The following is a 24,468-nucleotide window of genomic DNA, read 5'->3' as shown; positions in this document are numbered from 1 at the left end:
AGCAATCTGTTACCGTGGCGTTACCTGGCCACCTGCCAAATGTCATATCCCGATTAAATTCGAAATGTTATTTCTGTAACTCCTGTGTAACTCACACTCCGATGTAGCATTTGTAATGTCACCGAGATGGAAAAATTATACGCTTTAGGAATTTTTTTTTTCCATCTTAGTGAAGTACCTATTTAACATCTTTAACAGCTTTAGATGACAGCTAGATGCACCATGCCTACAAAAAACTCAAATTAAAAATTAAAAAAAAAAACAGTTTCAGGATTTATTGAAATTCCACCCTTCGACGTTTTTAAAAAATTATACTCGAGCGAAGTCAAATTAGTCGTTAAATAGTGTCGAAACCGCACCTAGCGAAAAGATCTCTGAGTGTCCACTGCATTATTATCACAAAAACCCCTACCATTATGAGAATGATGGAAAGGGGTAACGAACCTCAGCAATGAAGCAATGCAAACAAGTAATAGCTAAAAAAATACGACTGTCCCTCCATGTTGAATTTTTCTATCTTCGAATAGCAACAAAAAATGGCAGCAACCCTCAACTTCAGCTTCAGTGCCCCGTTGAGCTATGTCGGTTACTCTGGTTCTCCTACGAATCTCCTCATTTCTGATTTGCAGACGATCTCTGCATTCGATCTTCGAATGATTTCTATCTCCGAATAGCAACAGAAAATGGCAGCAATAAACTCACTCTTCGCCAATATAAAGCTCAATACTGATTGCCGGTCGTTGATCATGAATGAAGGCTCATAAATCTAGTAATTGATCGATTTCCTCTCGACCAATGTCAAGTTTACGGTCGCGAACTAAATCTGTCCAGACGTACCAAGCATCTGTCTGACCGCGTCTGACGGTCCCATCTAGTATGAAGACAGAACAGTACAATTGCTTAGAAACTTCCAAATACCACGATAAAATCAATACTCTTGCTTGACAAGATAAAGTTGAAAACTAAAACCCGACTGCGATCGTTAATAAACGCTGAAATATTAGAGTAAAATTGTTTTTCTGTCGTTTGGTATATTTTAATGTTGTAGTACATTTACATTTATGAACTTAGAATGTTCCCCTCTTTCATTTGACATCCTACTCGATACAATAGCAAAAAAAAAAATTTGGGAGACCCCTACTTTTTTTGATGTAACATCCGTTAGGTCAATTTTTTTCGTATAAAATGTAGCCCATGTCACACACATGTTGCACACATGTTGCACAATAGTGTAATGGCTTTGATATTATAACCTTTTATTTATTTATTTATTTATATTCATCATTAGTTTCGCTAGATGTCGTTTGTCCACCTAGTAGCGGGTATCCCAAGGCTGTGTTTTCCTAGCACCCTGGGACTCCAACGTCTATCGTTTTTTTCTAACTATAGTGCCCTCTGTATTGCTACTTCAGCTTCGAAACCCGTTGAGCTATGTCGGTTACTCTGGTTCTCCTACGGATCTCCTCATTTCTGATTAATTGATGACGATCTCTGCATTCGATCTTCGAATGATTTTGATCTTCGAACAGAAATAGAAAATGGCAACAATAAACCTCGTTCCCCGCCAATATAAAAGTCAATGCTGATTGCCGGTCGTCGCTCATAAATGAAGGTTCACAATTAGTAACTGACCGATTTCCTCTCGACCAATGTCAAGTTTACAGTCGCGAACTAAATCTGTCCAGACGTACCAAGCATCTGTCTGACCGCGTCCGACGGCCGTATATTATCAAAGCATGTATGAGAATAGCCTAATGGCTTTATACTCGTCATTATCAACCGATAAATGTCCACTGCTGGACATAGATTCTTTTAGGGATTTCCACACGCGCCGCCTGAATCCAGCGGCTCCCGCGACTCGCTTGATAACGTCTGTACGCGTCCCAAGGCTGAGCTTACCTAGCGTTTATCCTGTTTTCTAACTATGTTCGCTGTCCATGACCACTTCAGCTTCAGTGACCCGTTGAACTATGTCAGTTACTCTGGTACGGATCTCCTCATTTCTGATTTGAACACGATGTCTGAATTCTATCTTCGAATGATTTCTATCTCCGAATAGCAACAGAAAATGGCAGCAATAAACTCACTCTCCACCAATATAAAACTTAATACTGATTGCCGGTCGTTGATCATGAATGAAGGCTCATAAATCTAGTAATTGATCGATTTCCTCTCGACCAAATGTCAAGTTTACGGTCGCGAACTAAATCTGTCCAGACGTACCGACCATCTGTCTGACCGCGTCTGACGGCCGGATCTAGTATGAGGACAGAACAGTACGATAGCTTAGAAACTTCCAAATACCACGATAAAACTCAATACTCTTGCTTGACAAGATAAAGTTGAAAACTAAAACCCGACTGCGATCGTTAATAAACGCTGAAATATTAGAGTAAAATTGTTTTTCTGTCGTTTGGTATATTTTAATGTTGTAGTACATTTACATTTATGAACTTAGAATGTTCCCCTCTTTCATTTGACATCCCACTGGATACAATGGCAAAAAAAAATTTGGGAGACCCCTACTTTTTTTGATGTAACATCCGTTAGGTCAATTTTTTTCGTATAAAATGTAGCCTATGTCACCCGGACCTTTAGCACGAATCAATTGACACCTCATTCATCAAAATCAGCCCAGTAGTTTAGACGCTACGGTGGAACACACATAAACTGGATACAAACATACATACATGCATACATACATACATAGACTGCTAAAATCATAACCCTTCATTTTGGCTTTGTCGCAGTCGGGTAAAAATGGTTGATTAATCTGGTAACTGACCGATTTCCGTCCAATGCCAAGGTTATGGTCGCGACCTAAATCTGAACCGATCAAGAAGTTCGTGTGTAACTGTCCGTCCGCATCCGTACGTACAGTCAGATGACTTAGAAACTTCCAAGAGCTTAAAACTCACGTTTCTTGCTTATGGACAAAGGTTTATAAATCTGGTAACTGATCGATTTTCTTCCGACCAATGTCAATTTTACGGTCGCATGCACTGAATCTGTTTGATCTATGACGCAGGGTAGCGGGGGACTGGTTTAACAATTTCCAGAAATACTCTTGTAATTTTTAAAATACGATTATTTTTCTTAAGTATTTAAAATCTAACTGCTCATGCAAGTAGCTACGTAGCATCCTTACGTACAGTCAGGTGACTTAGAAACATCCAAAAATACAAGCAAAAATTTCGCGCTTTTAACCATCCGTGTGTAAACAAAGTTTCATAAGTCTGGTAATGGACGAATTTCCGCTCGTCAAATACGGTTAGGTACTGGATGCTCACGCTGCTAATTTCCTCGTCCTTTACGTGATATGATACCCGGAAAACTCACAGCTTTCTTTCTTAGTAAGGGCTTAAAGGCTAAAGGCAAAAATCCAACTTCAAAAGCAATAACAAAAGTTTAAAAAAATAATGTTTGTTTCTAGTCTAGACGTAAGTTGGAGTCGGGCGAGCGTCACGCGTCTTTTTCTAGTTTCTTTTTATATTCACCCGACTTCAATTACGTGTGGAAACAAAGTGTTTTTACTTTTTAGTGGCTTTGAAGTCGGTTATTTTGAAAAGTGCTGTATAAAATAATAACATAAATAAATTCTTTTAATATCTATTATATCTATACTAAAAATAAAATTGGAGTGTCTGTCTGTAATTTCGAAATAACTACCGCATATTAAGGTCATATGGTTATTTGAACGATACTATAACTGAATCACACGTTTTTAAAATTTTTGTCTGTCTGTCTGTCTGTCTGTCTGTTTGAAAAGGCTAATCTTGGGAACGGCTGAACCGATTTTGACGGGATTTTCACAGACAAGTAGAATTGATCAGGGAGTAACATAGGCTACTTTTTTAACCGACTTTCAAAAAGGGAGTTGTGTTTTTCTACCTATGTACACCGAAATCTCCGAGATTTCTGAACCGATTTGCGTCATTTCTTTTTTAATTTGAGAAGGAGGAGGAACTTTGCGACATTGTTTCATAAAAAAATTGGAGTCCAACTCCTCAATCCTGATGCTGCAGGGGATCTGACCAATCCACGCGGGCGAAGCTGCGGGCATCAGCTAGTAAATAAATAAGAGTGACTCTAGACTTCCGTATGAGGCCCATAATAATAATTAGGGACTATGTTTTTGGGGTCATCATAGGCAAAAAAATGGAAGTTTCTAAATGAAAAGTACGCATGCACCTATGTAAAGTCGCAAACTAAATCCGTCCGATGCCAGACGTTTGCGTATAATCCAAGCATCCCGTAGACGTATACACGAGCCGTGTGCTGAACGTGTCAACTTTGCTCTTTGATGTTCTGGAGAGTTTGTGATCGCACTTCAAAGCTCTCTCTAAAATGTATTCCCTATCACACTTTTTCGTCTGACGTTGTATGTAATTTGGGGTGAATTTATTTATCGTGCACCTGTTCTTTTTAGGGTTCCGTATTTCCAGAGAAAGAAGGAACCCTAATAGTCTGTCTGTCTGTTAAGAATAGTCAAGGGAATCAAAACCTAGAGGGGAACTTCCCTACCTACCTGCCAAATTTCTTGATTCTAGGTCAATGGGAAGTATTCTAGTTTTCTTGCTAGACGGACAGACAGACAGACAACAAAGAGGGTTCATTTTTTTCTTTTTGAGGTACGTGACCCTAAAAAGCTTCATCGCGCCCATAGTAACATGATATCTCAGAGCCCCTCAACAACGTAGCGCATCAAAATGAGTAATAACTTGTTGCTTGTTAACCACACAATTGGTAGACCATTCAGTTCAGGATTCTGCTCAAACGGTCTAACAAGCGGCAATTTCTAAGGGGAACAAAATTTGTCGCTTCGCAGCCACGTGGGAATCGAGTGCAAGCTTGCATAAAGGCTGTTTTATGCTGGAGGAAGAGCATGCGACAATATCATTTTTGACGGCCTCCCTGGCGCAGTGGTAAGCGCTGTGGTCTTATTAGTGGGAGGTCCCGGAAGCGATTTCCGGCAAGGGTTTTTGGTTTGATCTGGTGGAAGGCTTCGGCCGTGGCTAGTTACCACCCTACCGGCAAAGCCGTGCCGCCAAGCGATTTAGAGTTCCGGTGCGATGCCGTGTAGAAACTAAAGGAGTATGGATTTAATGAACACTTCTAGGTTAGCCCGTTTCCATTTTAGACTGCATCATCACTTACCACCAGGTGAGATTGCAGTCAAGGGCTGGCTTGTATCTGAATAAAAAAATATCATCATCATCTCATTTTCAAGTCTCAACCCATCGCTGGCCAAGTATCTAGCACGGGTTTCCTCTCAGAATAAGACGGGCTTCGACCATACCCCACCAAAAGCTAGCCAAGTGCGGACTGCCATCTCACCTGCTGGTAAGTTATGATGCAGTTTAAGATGGAAGCGGGCTAAGCTGGGAGGGGTAGATATGGCAGTTTTTAGCCCTTTTGGTATCTACACGGCATCGCACCGAGATGGTGTTTGATGACCGGCAAACATGGGTTTGCCGGTCACTAGCCGCGGCCGAAGGCTCTCAACAGACAAATCGTCATCCGATAACTCCGAAAAGTCAGAGATGTGTGCTCGGGAGCGAATCCCCGACCCTCCGATTGAGGAGGCCTTTACTTGTTGGAGATAAAGGTCAATATTATGCCATGTAAAATTTTAGACTAAAATGAAGCTTTACGCTGTTACATAACTGATGATCAAGGTTAGACTCATCAAGTCAGTAGTTGTCTATTGTTCAAGATTATCTGCTCGATTAAGCAGGAAACAAACTGAATAAAAACGATAAGCATTATTTATTGCTCACAGGCATAACTTACCTTTACGGCATAAAAACAAATGTGCATTTCAACTTAAAAATTAAAATAAAAATTTTCTTCATTTGCTGATACAGGTACATACAGGTGTAAATACATAATAAAATATTGGTCCAGCTGTACTAATCCAAGTTGGCATGCAAGGTACAACAAAATTAAAAATTAAAGTAGATTGCATGATTGAGCATTGTAGAGTCTACATCTGAAAATGATCCGGTGTCGGAATAGAACTTACGTTGAGTGTGTTCTGCTTAGAAGTTTTGTGTTGGTGGTGTGTATTGCTTGCTTTTCCTGCTGCTTTAGTAGTGAGAGGATGGGTGCTGCATATTGAAAGCTATTCATTGTATGTACTATACAGTAATATGTACTATAATGAACTAGAGATGATATCCGCGTCTTCGTAAAATCTACGTAAAACCTTGCGTAGACCCCTATAAAATTGTCGGCCAATTTGTCGTCTAACCGGTAATAAACACGTCATTTTCTACATAATAAAAAAATTTCTTAACCCAACATAATATTATGTGGGTTTAAGACTTTATGGGTTTGCGTCATGTTCATTTTAACTAAATTGTATTTTTGCGTTTTAAAATTATTACATTTTAGGCTAGCGACCGTCCGTGGCTTCGCTCGATGAAACTTTATTTCCGACCCCTTGGGAATTCCGAATATCCAGCCTTGTTCCTTGTCTACCATTATAAATATAAATATATAAAAGTAACGTCTGTGAAAAATTTCAGTATTCTAGGTCCAAAGGCTTTGGCTGGACTTTAATGAAACAGTCAGTGAGGATTCCAAATGTGTATGGCGTTAATTAATTAATACAAACCCCTTGTTTTTTTTTATATTTCCTTTTAAAATTATTATTTCTTGTTATAGCGGCAATAGAAATATAGGTACTTTCTGTGAAAATTTCAACTCTCTACCTATTACGGTTCACGAGATACAGTCTGCTGACAGACAGACGGTCGGACGGACTGACGGACGGACAGCTGAGGCTTAGTAATAGGGTCCCTTCGGGTACGCAACCCTAAAAAACATATTGCTTTTCGTTAAATCACAAGTAATGTATCAAATCGCCGCGCCGATACAAAATAGGCCGTTTGCCAAATTGAAGTCGCTGTGATAATAATAATATGAATATGTACCTAAAGCTACTTTAATCTTTCATCAATTGGTTCAAATAAGTAGTTAGAGTAAGTATGTGAATTGTAGAGGCTTCAGGAATTTCCAATATAACGAAATTCCTTTCAATAAGAAGGTACGAGTAAGATTTTCGGCATACAAGAAAGGATTGACGAAGCGAACTATTTATTGGGAGGCTTAGTGTATGTTCAAACGGACCACACCGCAGGGCAAATATATTAATTAGTAGTTAAGTGTGAACGTTTTCAAACCTCAATTTATAGGTTTTGCATAACACAACAGACAACACAAAAGGCTACATTTTTAAAATATCATAAATGCGAAAGTATGTCTGTCTGTCTGTCTGTCTGTCGGACTTTCACACGACACGATCTCGCGCCGCGCGCCGCCTAAATTCAGCGGCTCCTTGCGACTCATTTGAGGTCGTCTGACGTCTGTCCACTTAATGGAGGTCTTCTTTCTTTCTTCTCTCTGCACTGGTTCTCTGTTGTGCGTGCATTGCCCCTCCCCGCCGAAGTCTAGTGGGGGGTCTTCCAACGCTGCTTTTTCCTTCACTTTCCACTTCAGCTTCGGAACCCACTGAGCCATGTCGGTTACTCTGGGTCTCCTACCTGACCTGGTCTTGGATCTCCTTATTTCTGACTAGCTGATGCCCGCAGCTTCGCCCGCGTGGATTGGTCAGATCCCCTGCAGCATCAGGATTGAGGAGTTGGACTCCAAATTTTTTGTGAAACAATGCCGCAAAGTTCCTCTATCGATAAAAAAAGAAATGACGCAAATCGGTTCAGAAATCTCGGAGATTTTGGTGTACATAGGAAGAAAAACACAACTCCCTTTTTGAAAGTCGGTTAAAAAAGTAGCCTATGTTACTCCCTGGTCAATTCTCTACTTGTCTGTGAAAATCCCGTCAAAATCGGTTCAGCCGTTCCCAAGATTAGCCTTTTCAAACAGACAGACAGACAGACAGACAGACAGACAAAAATTTTAAAAACGTGTGATTCAGTTATAGTATCGTTCAAATAACCATATGACCTTAATATGCGGTAGTTATTTCGAAATTACAGACAGACACTCCAATTTTATTTATTAGTATAGATTGATCATGTAGCTTAGAGAAACTCCAAGCATAGCTCTCCCCATTACTCGCTGAGCTCTTCACATACCACTCGCAAACAAAATCGAGGGTATCATTATTCTTAGTGCAATTATTATAAACTAGGGGATGCCCGCGGCTTCGCCCGCGTGGATTTCGATTTTTTTTAAATCCCGTGGGAACTCTCTGATTTTCCGGGATAAAAAGTAGCCTATGTCCTTCCCCGGGATGTATCCCATGTCTGTGCCAAATTTCATTCAAATCGGTTCAGCGGTTGGGCCGTGAAAACGTAGCAGACAGACAGACAGACAGACAGACAGACACACTTTCGCATTTATAATATTAGTATGGATTAGGTAGGATATTATACTCGTTTGTTTACAAGTCGACAAACTCTGTAGTGTAATTTCGTCTTCAAAACACTTTGACGACAGATTTTGTGTATTTTCGCGGCGGATAATTGGCAATGTTGGCCGTTTGCCCACGCGTGGCTACTCTCCGTACCTATATCACACGGGAAATTATAGGTAACTAGCCGATGCTCGCGACTTCGCCCGCGTGGATTTAGGTTTTTCGAAATCCCGTGGGAACTCTTCGATTTTCCGGGATAAAAAGTAGCCTATGTGCTAATCCAGGATATTATCTATCTCCATTCCAAATTTCAGCCAAATCCGTCCGGTAGTTTTTGCGTGAAGGAGTAACAAACATACACACACACACACACACACACACACATACAAACTTTCGCCTTTATAATATTAGTGTGATTACGAGGACGCACGTAGGTCTGTATGTAAAAAATGTTATGCGGCGATATCCTAGTGGTTAAGAATGATGCCGGTCTCCTAACTCCTAGTGAGATACGTGCTCATTAATATGGATATAGGAATCAGCTTAGTTTACTCATTAAGGAAAACTGTATATCATCATGATTCCAATATTAATTGCTTAATTATACTCATAATAATATCTAAATCCAAAAGAAAACTCAGTGGACCGTGGGAAGAGCTATGCTTGGAGTTTGTTTCTCTACGTCATCAAAATGTCAGAAATGAGGAGATCCGTAAGAGGACGAGTAACCGACATAGCTGAGCGTGTTGAGAAGCTAAAGTGACTATGGGCAGGACACAATGTTCGAAAACCCCATAGACGTTGGGGTGCCAAAGTAGGTACGAGTATAATGGTGGTTGGAAAATCCGACATCAAACAAGTCGCAGGGAACCGCTCGATTCAAGCAGAACAAGACGTCGTGGCGTGTGGGTGGAAGTCCCTACAAGAGATCTTTGTCCAACAGTGGACTCTGATGATTGACCATTGATCGACTATGATGATGATGATGATGATACCCACTATAATATTATCCACTCTTTACATTATTATGGTTTTTCTGTGCTCATAGGTAGGTACATGTTGTTCATTCGAGTATCATGAGCAAGTTTATAGTTACTATCAAGATTAATTAAAATGATTAGATATTCCTAGAAATGTTACACAATCATCGACGCATAAGTAGTAAGTACAATGAATTGTTACAAAATGGTGCGCGGTTACAATGATTGACCTATTGTGAACTAAAGGGAAAATAAATAAACCCACATCTTTCTGAGAACTATATTTAATATTTTTAATACTTATTATAATTCACATAGGTATTTGAAAAGAAAAGTCCTGAGACACTGACTGAATCATTATCGCCCAGCCCAAGCCCTTGAACCTAGTGGGCTAAAATTTTGCACAGATTTGTCCTATAGTTTAAAAAAAATTGCCGAATTTTTCGAAATTCTCACGGAATAGAATCCGTGGGTGGTCGCTAGTACATGAGTAAAGACACGTTTGCTTACTCTGTGGTCAATGGTCATTAATAGATAGGTAGGTACTAGGTACTTATAGCAGCACAGAGTAAGGACTACTACTAGTAAGGGATATCCCCTTACTAGTACTACTCATGTATGGAAGAATTTTGAAGTAGGTACCTTACATACTCATACGTGTATGACCACGCGCACACTAGCGACTTTTATCTATTAAAACTGCAATAGTGTTACATGCGATTCACACATGAAACATTGTTCTTTTTCCCATTTCGAAAAAATATATTATTTTTCAATATATTATTCAACTTCGTGCCTGATTATACTTGGATTTAAGATACGTTTAGTACATATTTTATCTGAACATGCATATCAGATCCTAAATTCATTGATAACCTACCTAAATCAGTAGGAACTTATTTTATTCAAATGATTATCGTCATAAAAAAAAATTAGTTCGCACGGTTAAACATTTTTCGTAATTATTTAATTAGGTACCTATCTATTATGAACGGGCGTTGCACCCGCGAATTGCGTCATGCTGGGTCAAGATGGTAGCCATTCGAGTAAAAAGGAAGTATTTGTTTTTGTCTGTGTTAGCTTTTTTTAACCCCCGACCCAAAAAGAGGGGTGTTATAAGTTTGACGTGTGTATCTGTGTATCTGTGTATCTGTGTGTCTGTGTATCTGTGTATCTGTGTATCTGTCTGTGGCATCGTAGCGCCTAAACGAATGAACCGATTTTAATTTACTTTTTTTTGTTTGAAAGGTGGCTTGATCGAGAGTGTTCTTAGCTATAATCCAAAAAAATTGGTTCAGCCGTTTAAAAGTTATCAGCTATTTTCTAGTTTTCTTGTAGAAAAGAAGGTTAGATAACCCTTAGGATCATAATATTCAAGTGTCAATTGAAAAATGTCAAGCTGTCAAGATGGACGTTGCCTAGATATACATAATTATTTATTTGAAAATGATTTGTCGGGGGTGTTGAAAATTTTTAATTTACACTTGTTTTAATAAGTACCCAGTTACCTACTTTTAAATGTTGTTCGAAAAAGTGTAGAGCTAGGTACAGAAAAAAAGCATTAAGCATTACATACACTTGGCTCTAAAGTCTAAGTAGTACTTATGTAGAGAACTCGACTCTAGTTTTATTTTTTTTTTCTCTCTCGTCTGGCTTTACAAAAATTAGCCAATGTCAAGTTTGTAGTTATTTGTAACAACTTAGTTAAACTATACAAGTATGGACCCCGTCTGTGCCGGCGCTCGCCGACATACGCACGGCACCCCCTTAGAGCGCTTTCCAGTCAGTTTTAACAAAAAAAAACACTCCAAAAGGCAGATCACGCCCGCCAGCTACCACCGACACAGACGAAGTCAATAGTTTTATTTTCGTACTACAAAAAAAAAAAAAAAAAAATTTTAAAAACACTTTGTATATCAACTGCCGTTTGCGGCCATAAAGCGGCTTATCCCAAAAAATAGTTTTTGAGTTTTCGCCAGAAAACTTGGGAATTTTGAAAAGCTGATGTTTCTAAAAATGTATGCTACATGCGCTACATGCTAGAAAGTGTAGCGTGGAGAGGAGAGCCCTCCGGTATTTACGATGGACTGACGATACGTAGGTACGACTATTAGTAAAAGGGATGGCAGGAAGCGAATGGATGAGAAAAGCTGAGGACGCGGTGCAGTGTCGCTAGAGAACGCGTATTCAACAGTGGTTGCCCGCAGGTTGATATTATGATGATAATGATAGATGGATGGACATGAACCAAAAACTTTAGTTTGAGCTAACGTAGCATATTTTGCACATTTCAAATTCATAATACATGTTATCTGGTGATATCCAAAAAATACTTTTTTGGGTTAGCTCTTTTTTTGCAAAGGAACATCAGTAAAAGGTATATTATAAGCATGTCAGTAGTAGTATAATTCACCCCCCTCAAGGAAGGCAAAGGTCGTGACCATACATACAGCCTGGTGAGTCTTTACGCATGTCATTAGATGCAACTCATGCTCACTGAAAATGTTATCCTACTTAAGCTTTTTTCTATGTACAGACCTGGCAAGTCATTTTCTATGCTGATCTCGATGTCATCCATTTTCATCATAACTCTCACTAAACTATCACTAATGAAAGAATATAACAACCGCTATTTTTATATCACACTATAATATAAATTGCCCCTAAATTGACCTTGTCACGCATTACTTCCCGCTAACATGCATGTTAAACTCACGAATAATTAATTAAAAAATTCACACGAAAATAGAATAACTTAACGATCTGAACACTATAAAGAACCCTTGAAAAACTACACTGTTATTAAAAAAAAACTTTAATTATATTATTATCTGTGAAAACTTTCGCGCCAATACACGATGTTTTTTTTCTAGACGTTGGCACACGTCTTGATACCGGCGGCGTTAGTCACAAACTGTTCTATTTTTATTATTCAGTAAAATTGAAAAGATTTTTATATACATCGTCTTTAATTTTGTGGTTATTTATCGGTTATGTTATACGAGATTAATTACAGACATCAAGATGTTAATTACCTACGAGTAATATTTTACGAATGGCGGGAGCGCTAAAGCTTGGTTAAAATGATAACTCTTATTCTGAAAGCTACGACGAGTAGTATGTACGAGTATATACAGACGGATTGCATTTGGATTGCAAGCTTACTACAAAATGGCAGTTAGAATGCGTAGTCTGCCCGCAGTTGCAAAAAACTGCATCAAAATGCAGTTTTGCAGTCCAAATGCAGCCAGTCAGTAGGTACTAGGTATAGACCCTAACACTTTTATACAACGAGTTCTTCCTATTCACATAATTTTGCAAAAAAGTTAGAGGTCGAACCTTAGACCCCCGAGTAGGCAGTCGAAATTAACCAGCAGGCTATCACCGCTAGGCTACCACGGCAAAACTTGATTTCCTTAAAAAACCGATCAAGTGCGAGTCGGACTCACTCACGAAAGTTTCCTTACCATCGTAATTATAGAGCATGCACTTTTAAAAAAATTTAATTACATGCTAGCCATTTTGAAATTTTTATTATTTGTTGTTGTAGCGGCAATGGATAAATGTACGGTTCATGAGATACAGCTCGCCGACAGACAGACAGGACAGGGCTGGACGTATGAACAGCGGAGGCTTCGTAATAGGTCCATTTACTTAGGTTCCTTTGGATACGGAACTCCAAAAATACTTTGTAGGTATAGTATTCGCATCGCTAACGCTTTTCAGATTTATTTCCGCCGTGGCTCTCGCACTTAGCTCGGTTTCCTTGATAAATGTCAAGGAAGGTGTCAAGGTCATACTATTATTAAAGCTTTTAACGTGATTTAACTTTCACTGGATTTAATAATAAGCCATCATCAATATCAACTGATAGACGTCAGACTCCATAGCTTGTCATAGGTCTCTTGTCGGGACTTCCCACGCCACGGCCGCCTGAAGCCAGTGGCTCCCTGCGTTTCGCGACTGCAATCTCACCTGGTGGTAGGTAAGTGATGATACAGTCTAAAATGGAAGCGGGGTAATGTAGGACTCATATAGGATACACTAGAAGCCTATTCAGATTGGCACAAACTAGGCACACAAATGTATCAACTAGTTATATATTTTTTATTAAAGAATAATTTAGTTATTCTAAAAACTGTTTTAAAAAGGTGAAAATTTTAAACCTTTAAACTAGTGGATTAATTATTTCTGAACGTAGCGTAAGATTTCATGCTCAACAGATAAGTAAATGTCATCTAATTGTCATATGTCAAAGTCAAGCGTCACCAAACCAAAATGTCACTTGAGTACTTGTTAAATATTGTTTATTTGTGATTTATTGCTAAAATTGTATAAAAGTTCTATTTTAAAACATAAAAACGTATATACTGGTGATACAATTTCATTCAGGGGAGGTTTCCCGTGTTTATAATGGAAGATAATGATGAAAACCTGCATCGTTTGGAAGGCAGTTCATCTGACGCTCCCTGCGGCTTAATTATCAAAAATAAGGAGAAACCGCCTGATTTTCAATTCGCTAAGCCTTCTTTACTCGGTCTAGATAAGCTGGCAGCATCTAAGAGAAAGCAGAATCGTCTAATTTCGTTTCAAAATGAGGAAAATGATGGTGAAGATTCTGATGACAAAGAAATTCCTTTGGAGGGAAAAGACAGAAAATATAGGAAACATAATGAAGAAACGCCAACTTATACCGGTGGATTATCCGATGAAGCACGGGAGAGGATGTTAGAACGTTTACAGAAGTAAGTTTTTGTGATTAATTAGGTAGTGATAGAAATGAGCCTTGTTCATTTAAGTTATTCTGAATAATAAAGTTACTTTCTAAAAAGTTTGACTATGTTAATGTGTTGATTTATCTGTGAAAAATTAAAAGCTTGTGTTAGCTAGATATAAGTAGCCAAGAAACATATTGATATTGCTATGCAAATATGTGAAGTTTTAAAATAATGTGCACATTCATATGGCAAGAAGGTTACATTCCTTCCACTTCTATGTAGCTTGTAGAATGTAAAATTCTTTGTGTATAAAAGAATACTTAAAACTTAAAAATACCAAAAGATCACTCTGCAAAGACATTCCCTTTAATAAACTCTCTCTTTCTGACATGTAACTTTTATCATTTTATCTCTCTTTCATAAGAGATGAGTACCGTCAAAGGGGTACATTGCTGTAGGTATATTTATTCATGTGACCAAGTGAGTGAAACTCAGCAATAAAAGTAGTTTAATATATTTTCTCAGTAGAAAAGAAATTGTTTCTACTTTCCATTATCATACTGCAAGACATTGCCAACATCGATGGGTGTAGCCAAATCCCACTGACACATATAAAGCAATTCTCCTTGTTTCTAATTTGACCCGCTAGGATATGAAACATCCTTCCAACATCAGTTTTCTTTTGCTTTTGCTTCTCAGGAAAGATAAAGAGTCAAGAGAGAAAGGTGTCCACTACTCTACTCAAGAGGAAAAAGAAACTCGCTCCAAGAATGACAGTGACGACCTGTTCTACCGGCACCCATATGAACGACGTGATCGCAGCAAGGACAAGAAACGTGATGACAGGAAGGACAGAGATACTCGTCGGGACAGGGACAGTCGAGACAGGGATAGGGGTGACAGGGACAGAAGAAGGGATTCAGAAAGGAGGGATAAGGACAAAAGAGATAGGGATACTGATAGAGATAGTTCTAGGAGGAGTTATTACGAACCGAGATTTAAAGATGAACCAAGAACTCCAAGGTACGATAATATTATGTTACGTAAAACTTTGAAAAAACATGAAAAATATTTGATTCACCCCCTTGAGTGATACATTGTTTAAAAAGGATACCTACCGGGTTATCAGAGGCGAATTTTAAAAAATCTCTTAGATATTTTTGAAAAATCCATATTTAAGAAATAGTGACCGCTAAAATGCTTAACTAAGCCGTCTTTTGGCCATTCTGATTTCTGACTTCTAACTTCCAATGTTTCTTCTGTGTCTTATTTCTTCAAGACCCAGAATTACTTATATACAGTGACGGATTAACCCTTAAACAAATTAAGCAATTGCCTAGGGCATCACGTCTGAGGGGGCACCAGAAGAAGCACAAAAAAAATCCATCCTTAGGGCATCACGTCTCACTCTCACGTCACCAAAAACCACACCAAAAAAAGTTTCTGGGACTAATTTGAAGATTCGCTCGTTTTAAGTTGACATAGAGTCCAATCTAGAGTCATAACCCCACTCCCGCTTGCCCACTCGCTGCCCGCTTGTGCATTCAACAATTCGAACCTAACTACTCTACTTCTAAAGTACATTACATCTCATCATCTTATTTTACAAAAAACTAATATTTTTAGGCGGTAAAGGTTTAAAGACCGATTCTAGTTGACATACGGATAGTAGTCCAGTAATTCTGTAATATGAGATGGAAAGTTTTCAGAATGTTATGCAAATTGGTGGTTTTATAGATTTCGATGTGCTCTTTCCGAATTTTTATTTTGCGACCTCGTACCTTTGCCGCTCGCGCCGCCATCTTGGAAAAATGGCGCCCAAAAACAGTTTTTTCATGATAACTTCTTTCCCACTCATTTTACGATAAAAATGGCTATGTAACAATTAAACTAGAGACAATTTCCTACAATTTGTGTAGTCACATTTTTTTGTAGACTCAATAGTTTCAGCGTACGAGTGCCACAAAGCCCACTCCAACACTCGTTTTGGCTAAATAACTCATTTCCACCCCACCATGTGGTAGAGTGAGTGGCGTGATTTTTTTTTATGGTATCTCCAGGAACCGGTAGTCACCTTCAATTTAAGCCATCAGTTCGACCAGAGAATACTAACACTCTTCAGAATTCTGCTCGAGATAAGAGTAAATATACTGCATCGCAGTTTCGATCTCACGTACATATGAGCCTTTTTTTTTGGGTTTTAAACCCAAAAGATGCCCATGGGACCTTATTACTAAGCCTCCGCTGTCATCCGTTTGCTTGTCCGTCTGTCCGTCTGTCTGTCAGCGTGCTGTATCTCATGAACCGTAATAGGTAAAAAGTTGAAATTTTCACATAATGTGTATTTTTATTGCCGTTATAATAACAAATAATAAAAATTTCAAAATGGCTGCCATGAAAAAAAAATAAAAAAGAGCATTATTTCTTGTATTATGGTACGGAACCCTTCCTATGTGAATTGGACTCGCACTTGACCGATTTTTCGGTGTCTCGAGCATGTTTATAATGTGGTCGCAGTCAATACACAATATCGCAATTCGTGCATGAAAAATTTTACCTCGCACTACAAACTAAAAAAATAAAAAAATGGGTCAAGTGCAAGCCCAACTCGCACACGAAGGGTTCCGTACCATCAAACAAGAAATAACATTACTTTTTTGTTTTTTTTTCATGTCAGCCATTTTGAAATTTTTATTATTTGTTGTTATAACGGCAATAGAAATACACATTTTGTGAAAAATTCAACTCTCTATCTATTACGGTTCACGAGATACAGCCCGCTGACAGACAAACGGACGGACGGCCGGACAAACGGATGACAGCGGAGACTTAGTAATAAGGTCCCATTGGCATCCTTTGGGTTCGAAACCCAAAAAAAAGGTCCATATTCACATGAGATCGAAACTGCGATGCAGTATATTTACTCTTATCTCGAGCAGAATTCTGAGGAGTGTTAGTATTCTCTGAATGAAGTGATGGCTTAAATTGAAGGTGACTACCGTCTCCTGGAGATACCATATAAAAAAATCACGCCACTCACTCTACCACATGGTGGTGTGGAAATGAGTTATTTAGCCAAAACGTGTGTTGGAGTGGGCTTTGTGGCGCTCGTACGCTGAAACTATTGAGTCTACAAAAAAAGATGACTACACAAATTGTAGGAAATTGTCTTTAGTTTAATTGTTACATAGCCATCTTTATCGTAAAATGAGTGGGAAAGAAGTTATCGTGAAAAAACTGTTTTTGGGCGCCATTTTTCCAAGATGGCGGCGCGAGCGGCAAAGGTACGAGGTGGCAAAATAAAAATTCGGAAAGAGCACATCGAAATCTATAAAATCACCAATTTGCATAACATTCTGAAAACTTTCCAGATAAGCCCCTTTTTGACGACCAAATTACTGGGCTATAGGGGGGCCCACAGGCATGGATTGCTTAGGGCACCAAGTAGTCTTAATCCGTCACTGCTTATATACATACATATTATATTATATCCTGTTACTGCTGGATAAAGTAGCTATCTAATATAAAATAATTATTGAAATTGATTCAATAGTTTCGTTGCTTATCGATTACAGAATAGAATAGAATTAGAATAGAATAGATTTTTATTCAAATAAACTTTTACAAGTGCTTTTGAATCGTCAAATAATTTACCACTGGTTTGGAATGCAGTTCCTACCGAGAAGAACCAGCAAGAAACTCGGCGGTTGCTCTTTTCAATTGTTCAAATTACAATAATATTCTATACTTTACAAGCAATTGCAGACCCGCGCATTGCTGGAGCGAGTCAAATCCATGCTTTTTTATCATTTACATAATCTTCGATTGTGTAATATGCTTTATAGCTTTATACAAACTACCTTTCCTCCTGATATCAGTATAGAAGCAATTTTTGGATTGTGGAATGATTATTTTTTCAGCATCAAAGCTCTCAAGCCAACAGACAAGACAGCGTGGGACGATGACGATGATGATCCGAAAGCTATAAAGAAGTCCAGTTGGGATTTCCCTACCCCCTTACCCAGGGATGACAGACCAGATAGGTCAAGTAGAAGTGATCGACGCCCTGCGAGGGACTATAAGGGGCGGCCGTACGATGACACGCCTAGGGCAACTCCACATAAGTACGTACTATGATACATTATATACTAGCTGATGCCTGCGACTTCGTCCGCGTCGATTTAGGTTTTTAAAAATCCCATGGGTACTCTTTGATTTACCGGGATAAAAAGTAGTCTATGTGACAGTCCACTACCTCCATTCTAAATTTCAGCCAAATCCAGTAGTTTTTGTGTTAGAGTAACAAACTAAACACATACATACACACGAACTATCGCCTTTTTATAATATAAGTGTCATGAAAAATCAAAGACAGAATTTTACCTTACCAATTTGTCATTATGCTGGTTTCTGTAGTTTAATTTTTATTGTATAGCTATAATAAGTCAACTCAGTGCCAGGTAAAACCAACTGTGGTTTTTGTGGCGCTGAATGTAACAAAAGCTCTGTGTATATTTTTTAAGTTAATAAATAAAAATAAATAAAAGCTCTAATATGATATTGTACACGTCGAAATGTAAAATATTGTATGTTTAGGTGGGTAAGCTCCCGACGCGGCGTTGACGTTGATGATCCAGACTGGCAGGAAGCTGAAAAGAAACTGGACCGAGCCTGGTACAATATGGGCGAAGGTGAGAACTAATAATAATTATTAAGTAATAGAGGACGCCCGCGACTTCGTACGCGTGGATTTAGGTTTTTAAGGATCCCATGGGAACTATTTGATTTTCCAAAATAAAAAATTGCCAATGTCAATTACAGGGACGCAAGCTACCTCGGTACCAAATATCATACAAATCGGTTAAGCGGATGGGTCTTTAGGAATCCCGCGGGAACTGTTTGATTTTCCGGGATAAAAAGTAACCTATGTTCGTCCCCGGGATATAAGCTAACTCTGTACCAAATTTCATCAGAATTGGTTAAACTGTTGAGCCGCGAAAAGGTAGCAGGTTGGATTATTTAACAAAATTGTATACATATTTTTGTTCATTATCAAAACTACACGATTTTTTCGCTATTAAAACCATACACTTTAGTATACATTTTTAATAATCCAAGTTGTACATGGTTTTCTACCATACCATTTTTTTGCGGAGCAATGATAGCCTAATGAAACAGTTAAAGCTCATTTGCTTTAACAGTGAAGCAAAACATCTTCTCCATAAAGTTCTCAAAGGTGTGTGAGTTGGCCAACCCACACTGGGCCAGTGTAGCAGACTATGGCCTAAATCCTTCTCGTTCTAAAAAGAGACTCGTCCTCAGTAGTGGGCCGACGAGTGATCATGATGATGAATCATTTTTTAGGTGAAACAGACGAATCGGACCCCTTCGCCGGCACTAGCGCGGAATACGTAGCGAAAAAGGAGGAACAGATAGAAAAGAGACGGAATCGCAAAGTGTCCGCCGCGCGGCAGCAGATAGACAAGGACAACGAGCTGTGGGAGCGAAACAGAATGCTGACCAGTGGTGTGGTGCATGCTATCAACATTAACAATGACTTGGACGAGGTTAGTAGCTCACACAAAACATAACTAAGACGCACACAGGGACTTCGTCTGTGTTGGTGTTACCTGGCGGGCGTGCTCTGCCTTTTTGGAGTGCTTTTTTTTTGTTAAAACTGAATGGAAAGCGCTCTAAGGGGGTGCCGTGCGTGTGTCGGCGAGCGCCAGCACAGACGGGGTCCATACTTGTATATTTTCCCTAACTTGTTACAAATAACTACAAACTTGACATTGGCTAATCTTTGTAAAGCAGACAAGCGAGAAAAAAAAAGACGCACACACACACAACATACCACGCATACACACAAATAAATACACCACACAACACAACACACCACGCCATACACAAATTCCATACTATTATTACATAAAAACTTATTTCATTCAACTCAGTGCTATGACTAAATCTAGACTTATTGAATCTTCCTACATAATCTTCCTATGATCTATTTAATAAAACTGTCAGGCAGTTAGTTCTAATTTTTGCTAGTTAAATCTACTTAGAACTAGTTTATAGTTAGCATACACAACACAGGGATTAATTTTAAAACGGGGTTCAATGGTTACATTGATACCCCTTTGATTGATTCATTGATTGGTTGATTGTTTTTTTTTTTCCTTGGATATATGTTTATAATAATTAGTAATTTAATTAGTGTAATTGGATTATGTCCCTTCTAATTAATTAATAATAAATAATAAAATTAATAAAATGAATGCCTATATTATTCATAATTTTTGTTCTCAGGAAAGTGTGGATCGTGTGCATCTGTTAGTTCACAACATTGTCCCTCCATTCCTCGATGGAAGGATAGTCTTCACTAAACAACCTGAACCTGTTATACCGGTAATGTACCTACTAACTCCTTCTGTATTCTTCAAACATCTCTCTCTATTTCTCTCTTCATCGTTTTCCTTATTTTTGAGGGCTGTGACCATTAATGACATAATGGTGGGGGTTTTTTTAGAATTGTCATGCGATGGATTTTCAGAACATTATCGCTGACGCGGCCTTGAAGTTTTTACCCATCTCAATATCCCCCACGTGCCTATAGCAGTTTTCACTTCAAAATTGAGATTTGAATCTATGACACTAACTACTTTGGTGCCTCGATAAATCGCTGATCACAGCTGATCTGTTTGGCGGCTATTTTCGCCGGAAGTAACGTCTGAACGTTACTTTCGACCGAAAAAAGAGTTACTCCCAAGCATTTTCTCAGTTAATTTCAAAAATTGTATAAACAGGTTTTTTTAACTATTGAACTGACGCTTGAAGAATTGCTATACCAATTAAATTTTATTATTATTTATGTTTTTTAGGTAAAAGACCCAACATCTGACATGGCAATGAACGCCCGAAAAGGTTCAGCGCTGGTCAAAGCGTTCAGAGAGCAGAAGGAACGGAGGAAGGCCCAGAAGAAACATTGGAAGTTAGAGGGCACAAAAATTGGTAAACATATATTTTTTATTCCAATACCAGTTAGCCCTAAACTGCAATCTCACCTGATGATAAGTGATGATGCAGTCTAAAATAGAAGCTGGTTTTTTTCCAATACATATTTTGTTTGTTAAGTTACTTCACTGCTATTAAAACTAAACTAGACTTTTACTACCCTGGGGCGATAAAAATGTAACCGTACAGTTAGCCTACAAAGCCGCGCGGGAATATTCATATTTGCACTAGTGCGGGAATATAATGGCCGCCATAAGAAACTATCTAGGTGTTTTACAGTGTTAGTACGAAAGGATATTAAAAACTGTTTCTTATTTACTGACACATTAAGAACTCATTATCTTTGTGATGAAACATTTTATTTTAAGTTATACAGTTTTTTACTGGTTTTACTCACAAATGTATTGTAAGCTGTTGTATGAGACATGAATTAGGAGAATTTGCGCCTCGACTGTAATTTTCACCATGCCATACTTTTAGCATAAATCTAGCTATTTTCATGTAGATATTTGATGTTTCACTCATTTGTTTTCAAGGTAACATAATGGGCATCCAGAAACAAGAAGAAGAAATGGAGGAAGGTCCAACAAAACAGGCGTACAAATATGCCGAACATATGGATAAAGGTACGCTTTAAACTTTTGAGAAAGAACAATGGTCCTATCAATCCTCAGTAGCTCAACAGTTATAGGAGCGGACTGAAATCCGAAAGGTCGGCGGTTGAAACCCTACCCGTTGCACTATTGTCGTACTCACTCCTAGAACAAGCTTAACGCTTAGTTGGAGGGGAAAGGGGAATGTTAGTCATGATTAAAATGACTAATATTCTTTTTGAGAAAAAAATCCTTGTATTGTATTGTATCCTTGTATTGCATCCCACTGGCCTTTGCTTATCTGTCTCTTAAATAATCCCCATATTTGCTACCAATGACCTCAACTTATATTTATGAACCGAAATGTTTTTTTTCCTTTGTTTAACTGCCCCTTGAATGTTACCCATATTTGGTACAAATGACCTAAACTTATATTTCTGAACCAAAATGTACTTCGTGTTTTGTTTATCTGTCCCTTGAATATCCCCATCGCTACTTAAACTTATATTTCTGAACCAAAATGTTCAAAGATTGAAATAATTTCATATTTCAGAGGGTCAAGAACCAGAATCGAAGTCAGATTTTGTGAAAAGGTTGACGATAACCGAACAAAGACGCTTCTTACCCGTTTTTGCTGTTCGGGAGGAGTTGATGCAAGTTATTAGGGAGAATAACGTGATTATTATCGTTGGTAAGTATATTCTTACTAGTTGATGCCTAGTACAGTAGTACACTTTTATATGTCGCTTTGGAAAAATTCGTTTGTACAATGTACAAACGAATACATGTTATAGTACAATTGTATATACATAGACTGCTAAAATCGTTTTTGATTTTGCCATAGTCGGGTTAAAAGAAACTAATATTTTAGATATACTTTTGTTTGTAGGTGAGACGGGTAGCGGTAAAACAACCCAACTTACACAGTACTTACACGAAGAGGGTTACAGTAAGTTGGGCATGATCGGTTGTACCCAACCGCGTCGTGTCGCCGCCATGTCCGTTGCCAAGCGAGTGTCGGACGAGATGGGAGTCAAATTGGGTAAGGATTGGCTAAGACTCATTTTAAATAACCTCTATTAGAGCTTACCATAGTTTAGACATATTTCGTTTATCAATTTCCAAATTCAATAGCTTGATTTAAAATAAAAAAATAAAGTAAAGTGAACTTAAAGGATTTAGGATTTAAAGCCCAAAAATCAGTACCGCCGATTTTAATTTCACAAGGTTTCCGCTTGTATGTATGGACGAACCTGAGCTTTAAAACAAGGGAGCTAATGCCCATTTTTCTTTAACGCTAAAGTGTCAACGCTCAAATCCTATCAATGTTGGTAAGATGTAAGATCTTATACCAATGCTACTGATGTCATTAGCATTCCATACTGAAAAAGTGTTGCGTTTGGCGTATGTGGCACTCGCTGCGCCAGAGGCTTGACTGTAATGTGTGAGCATACATCGTCGAACCGTCCATATAAATTTCGTTCTATTACAGGCGATGAAGTGGGATACGCGATCCGTTTCGAAGACTGCACGTCACCGCGGACAGTGATAAAGTACATGACAGATGGTATCCTGCTTAGAGAAGGCCTACGCGAGCCCGACCTCGACCAGTACTGCGCTGTCATCATGGACGAAGCGCACGAACGGTCACTCTCTACGGACATGCTGTTTGGGCTTCTGAGAGAGGTTAGTGATTCCAAAGGTGATTTCCAAACAGTTTCAACGTCCGCACGAGCCTGCCAAGGATGACCAAGTACATTACGGATGGTTATCTAATACATGACGGATGGTAATGCATTACATGATGTATGGTAATGAAGTACATGACGGGTACTAAGGAGTTACTTGATGGACGTTAGTAAAGTTTACTAACGTCCTACATTACATGATGGGCGGTAATCAAGCATATGACGGATAGTAATGAACTGCATCACGGACAGCTCTCATTAATAAGTGATGAAATACATGACAGATGGTATTCTACTTACAAAAGGTCTCTCTGAGCCCGACTTCGACCACTTCATGGATGAATATCATCATGGATGGGATGTACATAAACGAACTTGACAGAATAAGGTTTGTGATCGCTTTTCAAGCAATACGTCACTTTTAGATTTTATTGCAGCAATTTGTGAAATTGACAAAGAATTTACGTGAAATGTAGCGATTTGCCCTTCATTCGGTTTGAATAATTAATTTACTTGGGTGATAACGTTATTATATTAATATGCAAAGTCATATTCAACAAAAGGGGAGTGCTTGAGCATTATTATTCTACACTAAACTAATATTTCAGTCACTGTGAGAGGTTTGAGTTAGTTTATAAGATTTTTTTTACAGCAGGAAATATCTAAAACTTAAACGACTCCGAATGTGTAACGGTCTCACTCACACATTACACTGGTGTAGTATGTGAGTGAGATGGAATGATCAGCTCTGCTTCGTTTCGATTCACTTCTTTATTGGAACGAGCTATAAGTATTACAACGAACCAACGGTGAAAGAAAACATCGTGAGAAAACCTGCATGCTTAAGTTCTCGGTAATGTTCTAAAAGATATGTGAAGTCTGCGCACACTTGGCCAGCAGGATGGAGTAAATGCTGAACCCTAATCAGAAAGGTGACTTGTTCAGTAATGGGTTGAGATAATGATGATGATGATACAACCATAAACGCATACGCAGACACATTTACCGAGTAAAGGATCCCGCAAGTGTCAAGAGTCCTATTTACGTTACGTCAACTACAGATCTGTTTTTGTAGGGCCGATCAGAACCGTTAAC

The 24,468-nt window shown here is 38.6% G+C and overlaps 2 protein-coding genes across 4 annotated transcripts in view; one reads left to right on the top strand and one right to left on the bottom strand.

The window, feature by feature from the left end:
- LOC123868152 (adenylate cyclase type 2-like) overlaps nt 1-12,260 on the bottom strand; it is a 169,854-nt gene extending 157,594 nt beyond the window's left edge. For 2 of the 3 annotated variants that reach the window (XM_045910536.1, XM_045910540.1), the window contains exons 1-2: nt 11,899-12,260; nt 5,158-5,193 (exon numbers count right to left, since the gene is read on the bottom strand). In XM_045910536.1, coding sequence (XP_045766492.1) covers nt 5,158-5,193; nt 11,899-11,947 — 85 coding nt within the window. In that variant the 5' untranslated portion in view covers nt 11,948-12,260. The remainder of the gene's footprint in view (nt 1-5,157; nt 5,194-11,898) is intronic. The other variant, XM_045910537.1, reaches the window with a different exon arrangement.
- Nucleotides 12,261-13,619: 1,359 nt separating this feature from the next.
- The window catches only part of LOC123868151 (pre-mRNA-splicing factor ATP-dependent RNA helicase PRP16), an 86,833-nt gene continuing 75,984 nt past the window's right edge, over nt 13,620-24,468 (top strand). The window contains exons 1-11 of the mRNA XM_045910535.1: nt 13,620-14,105; nt 14,778-15,101; nt 17,999-18,202; nt 18,675-18,769; nt 19,443-19,645; nt 20,388-20,486; nt 20,960-21,089; nt 21,629-21,718; nt 22,239-22,376; nt 22,575-22,727; nt 23,178-23,371. Of these exons, the coding sequence (XP_045766491.1) occupies nt 13,774-14,105; nt 14,778-15,101; nt 17,999-18,202; nt 18,675-18,769; nt 19,443-19,645; nt 20,388-20,486; nt 20,960-21,089; nt 21,629-21,718; nt 22,239-22,376; nt 22,575-22,727; nt 23,178-23,371 (1,962 nt within the window). The 5' untranslated portion in view covers nt 13,620-13,773. The remainder of the gene's footprint in view (nt 14,106-14,777; nt 15,102-17,998; nt 18,203-18,674; nt 18,770-19,442; nt 19,646-20,387; nt 20,487-20,959; nt 21,090-21,628; nt 21,719-22,238; nt 22,377-22,574; nt 22,728-23,177; nt 23,372-24,468) is intronic.

The sequence above is a fragment of the Maniola jurtina genome, chromosome 9, assembly GCF_905333055.1.
Source record: "Maniola jurtina chromosome 9, ilManJurt1.1, whole genome shotgun sequence".
NCBI classification, from domain to species: domain Eukaryota; kingdom Metazoa; phylum Arthropoda; class Insecta; order Lepidoptera; family Nymphalidae; genus Maniola; species Maniola jurtina.
The sequence above is the reverse complement of the archived record's forward strand: the minus strand, read 5'-3'. Positions and strand labels throughout refer to the sequence as shown.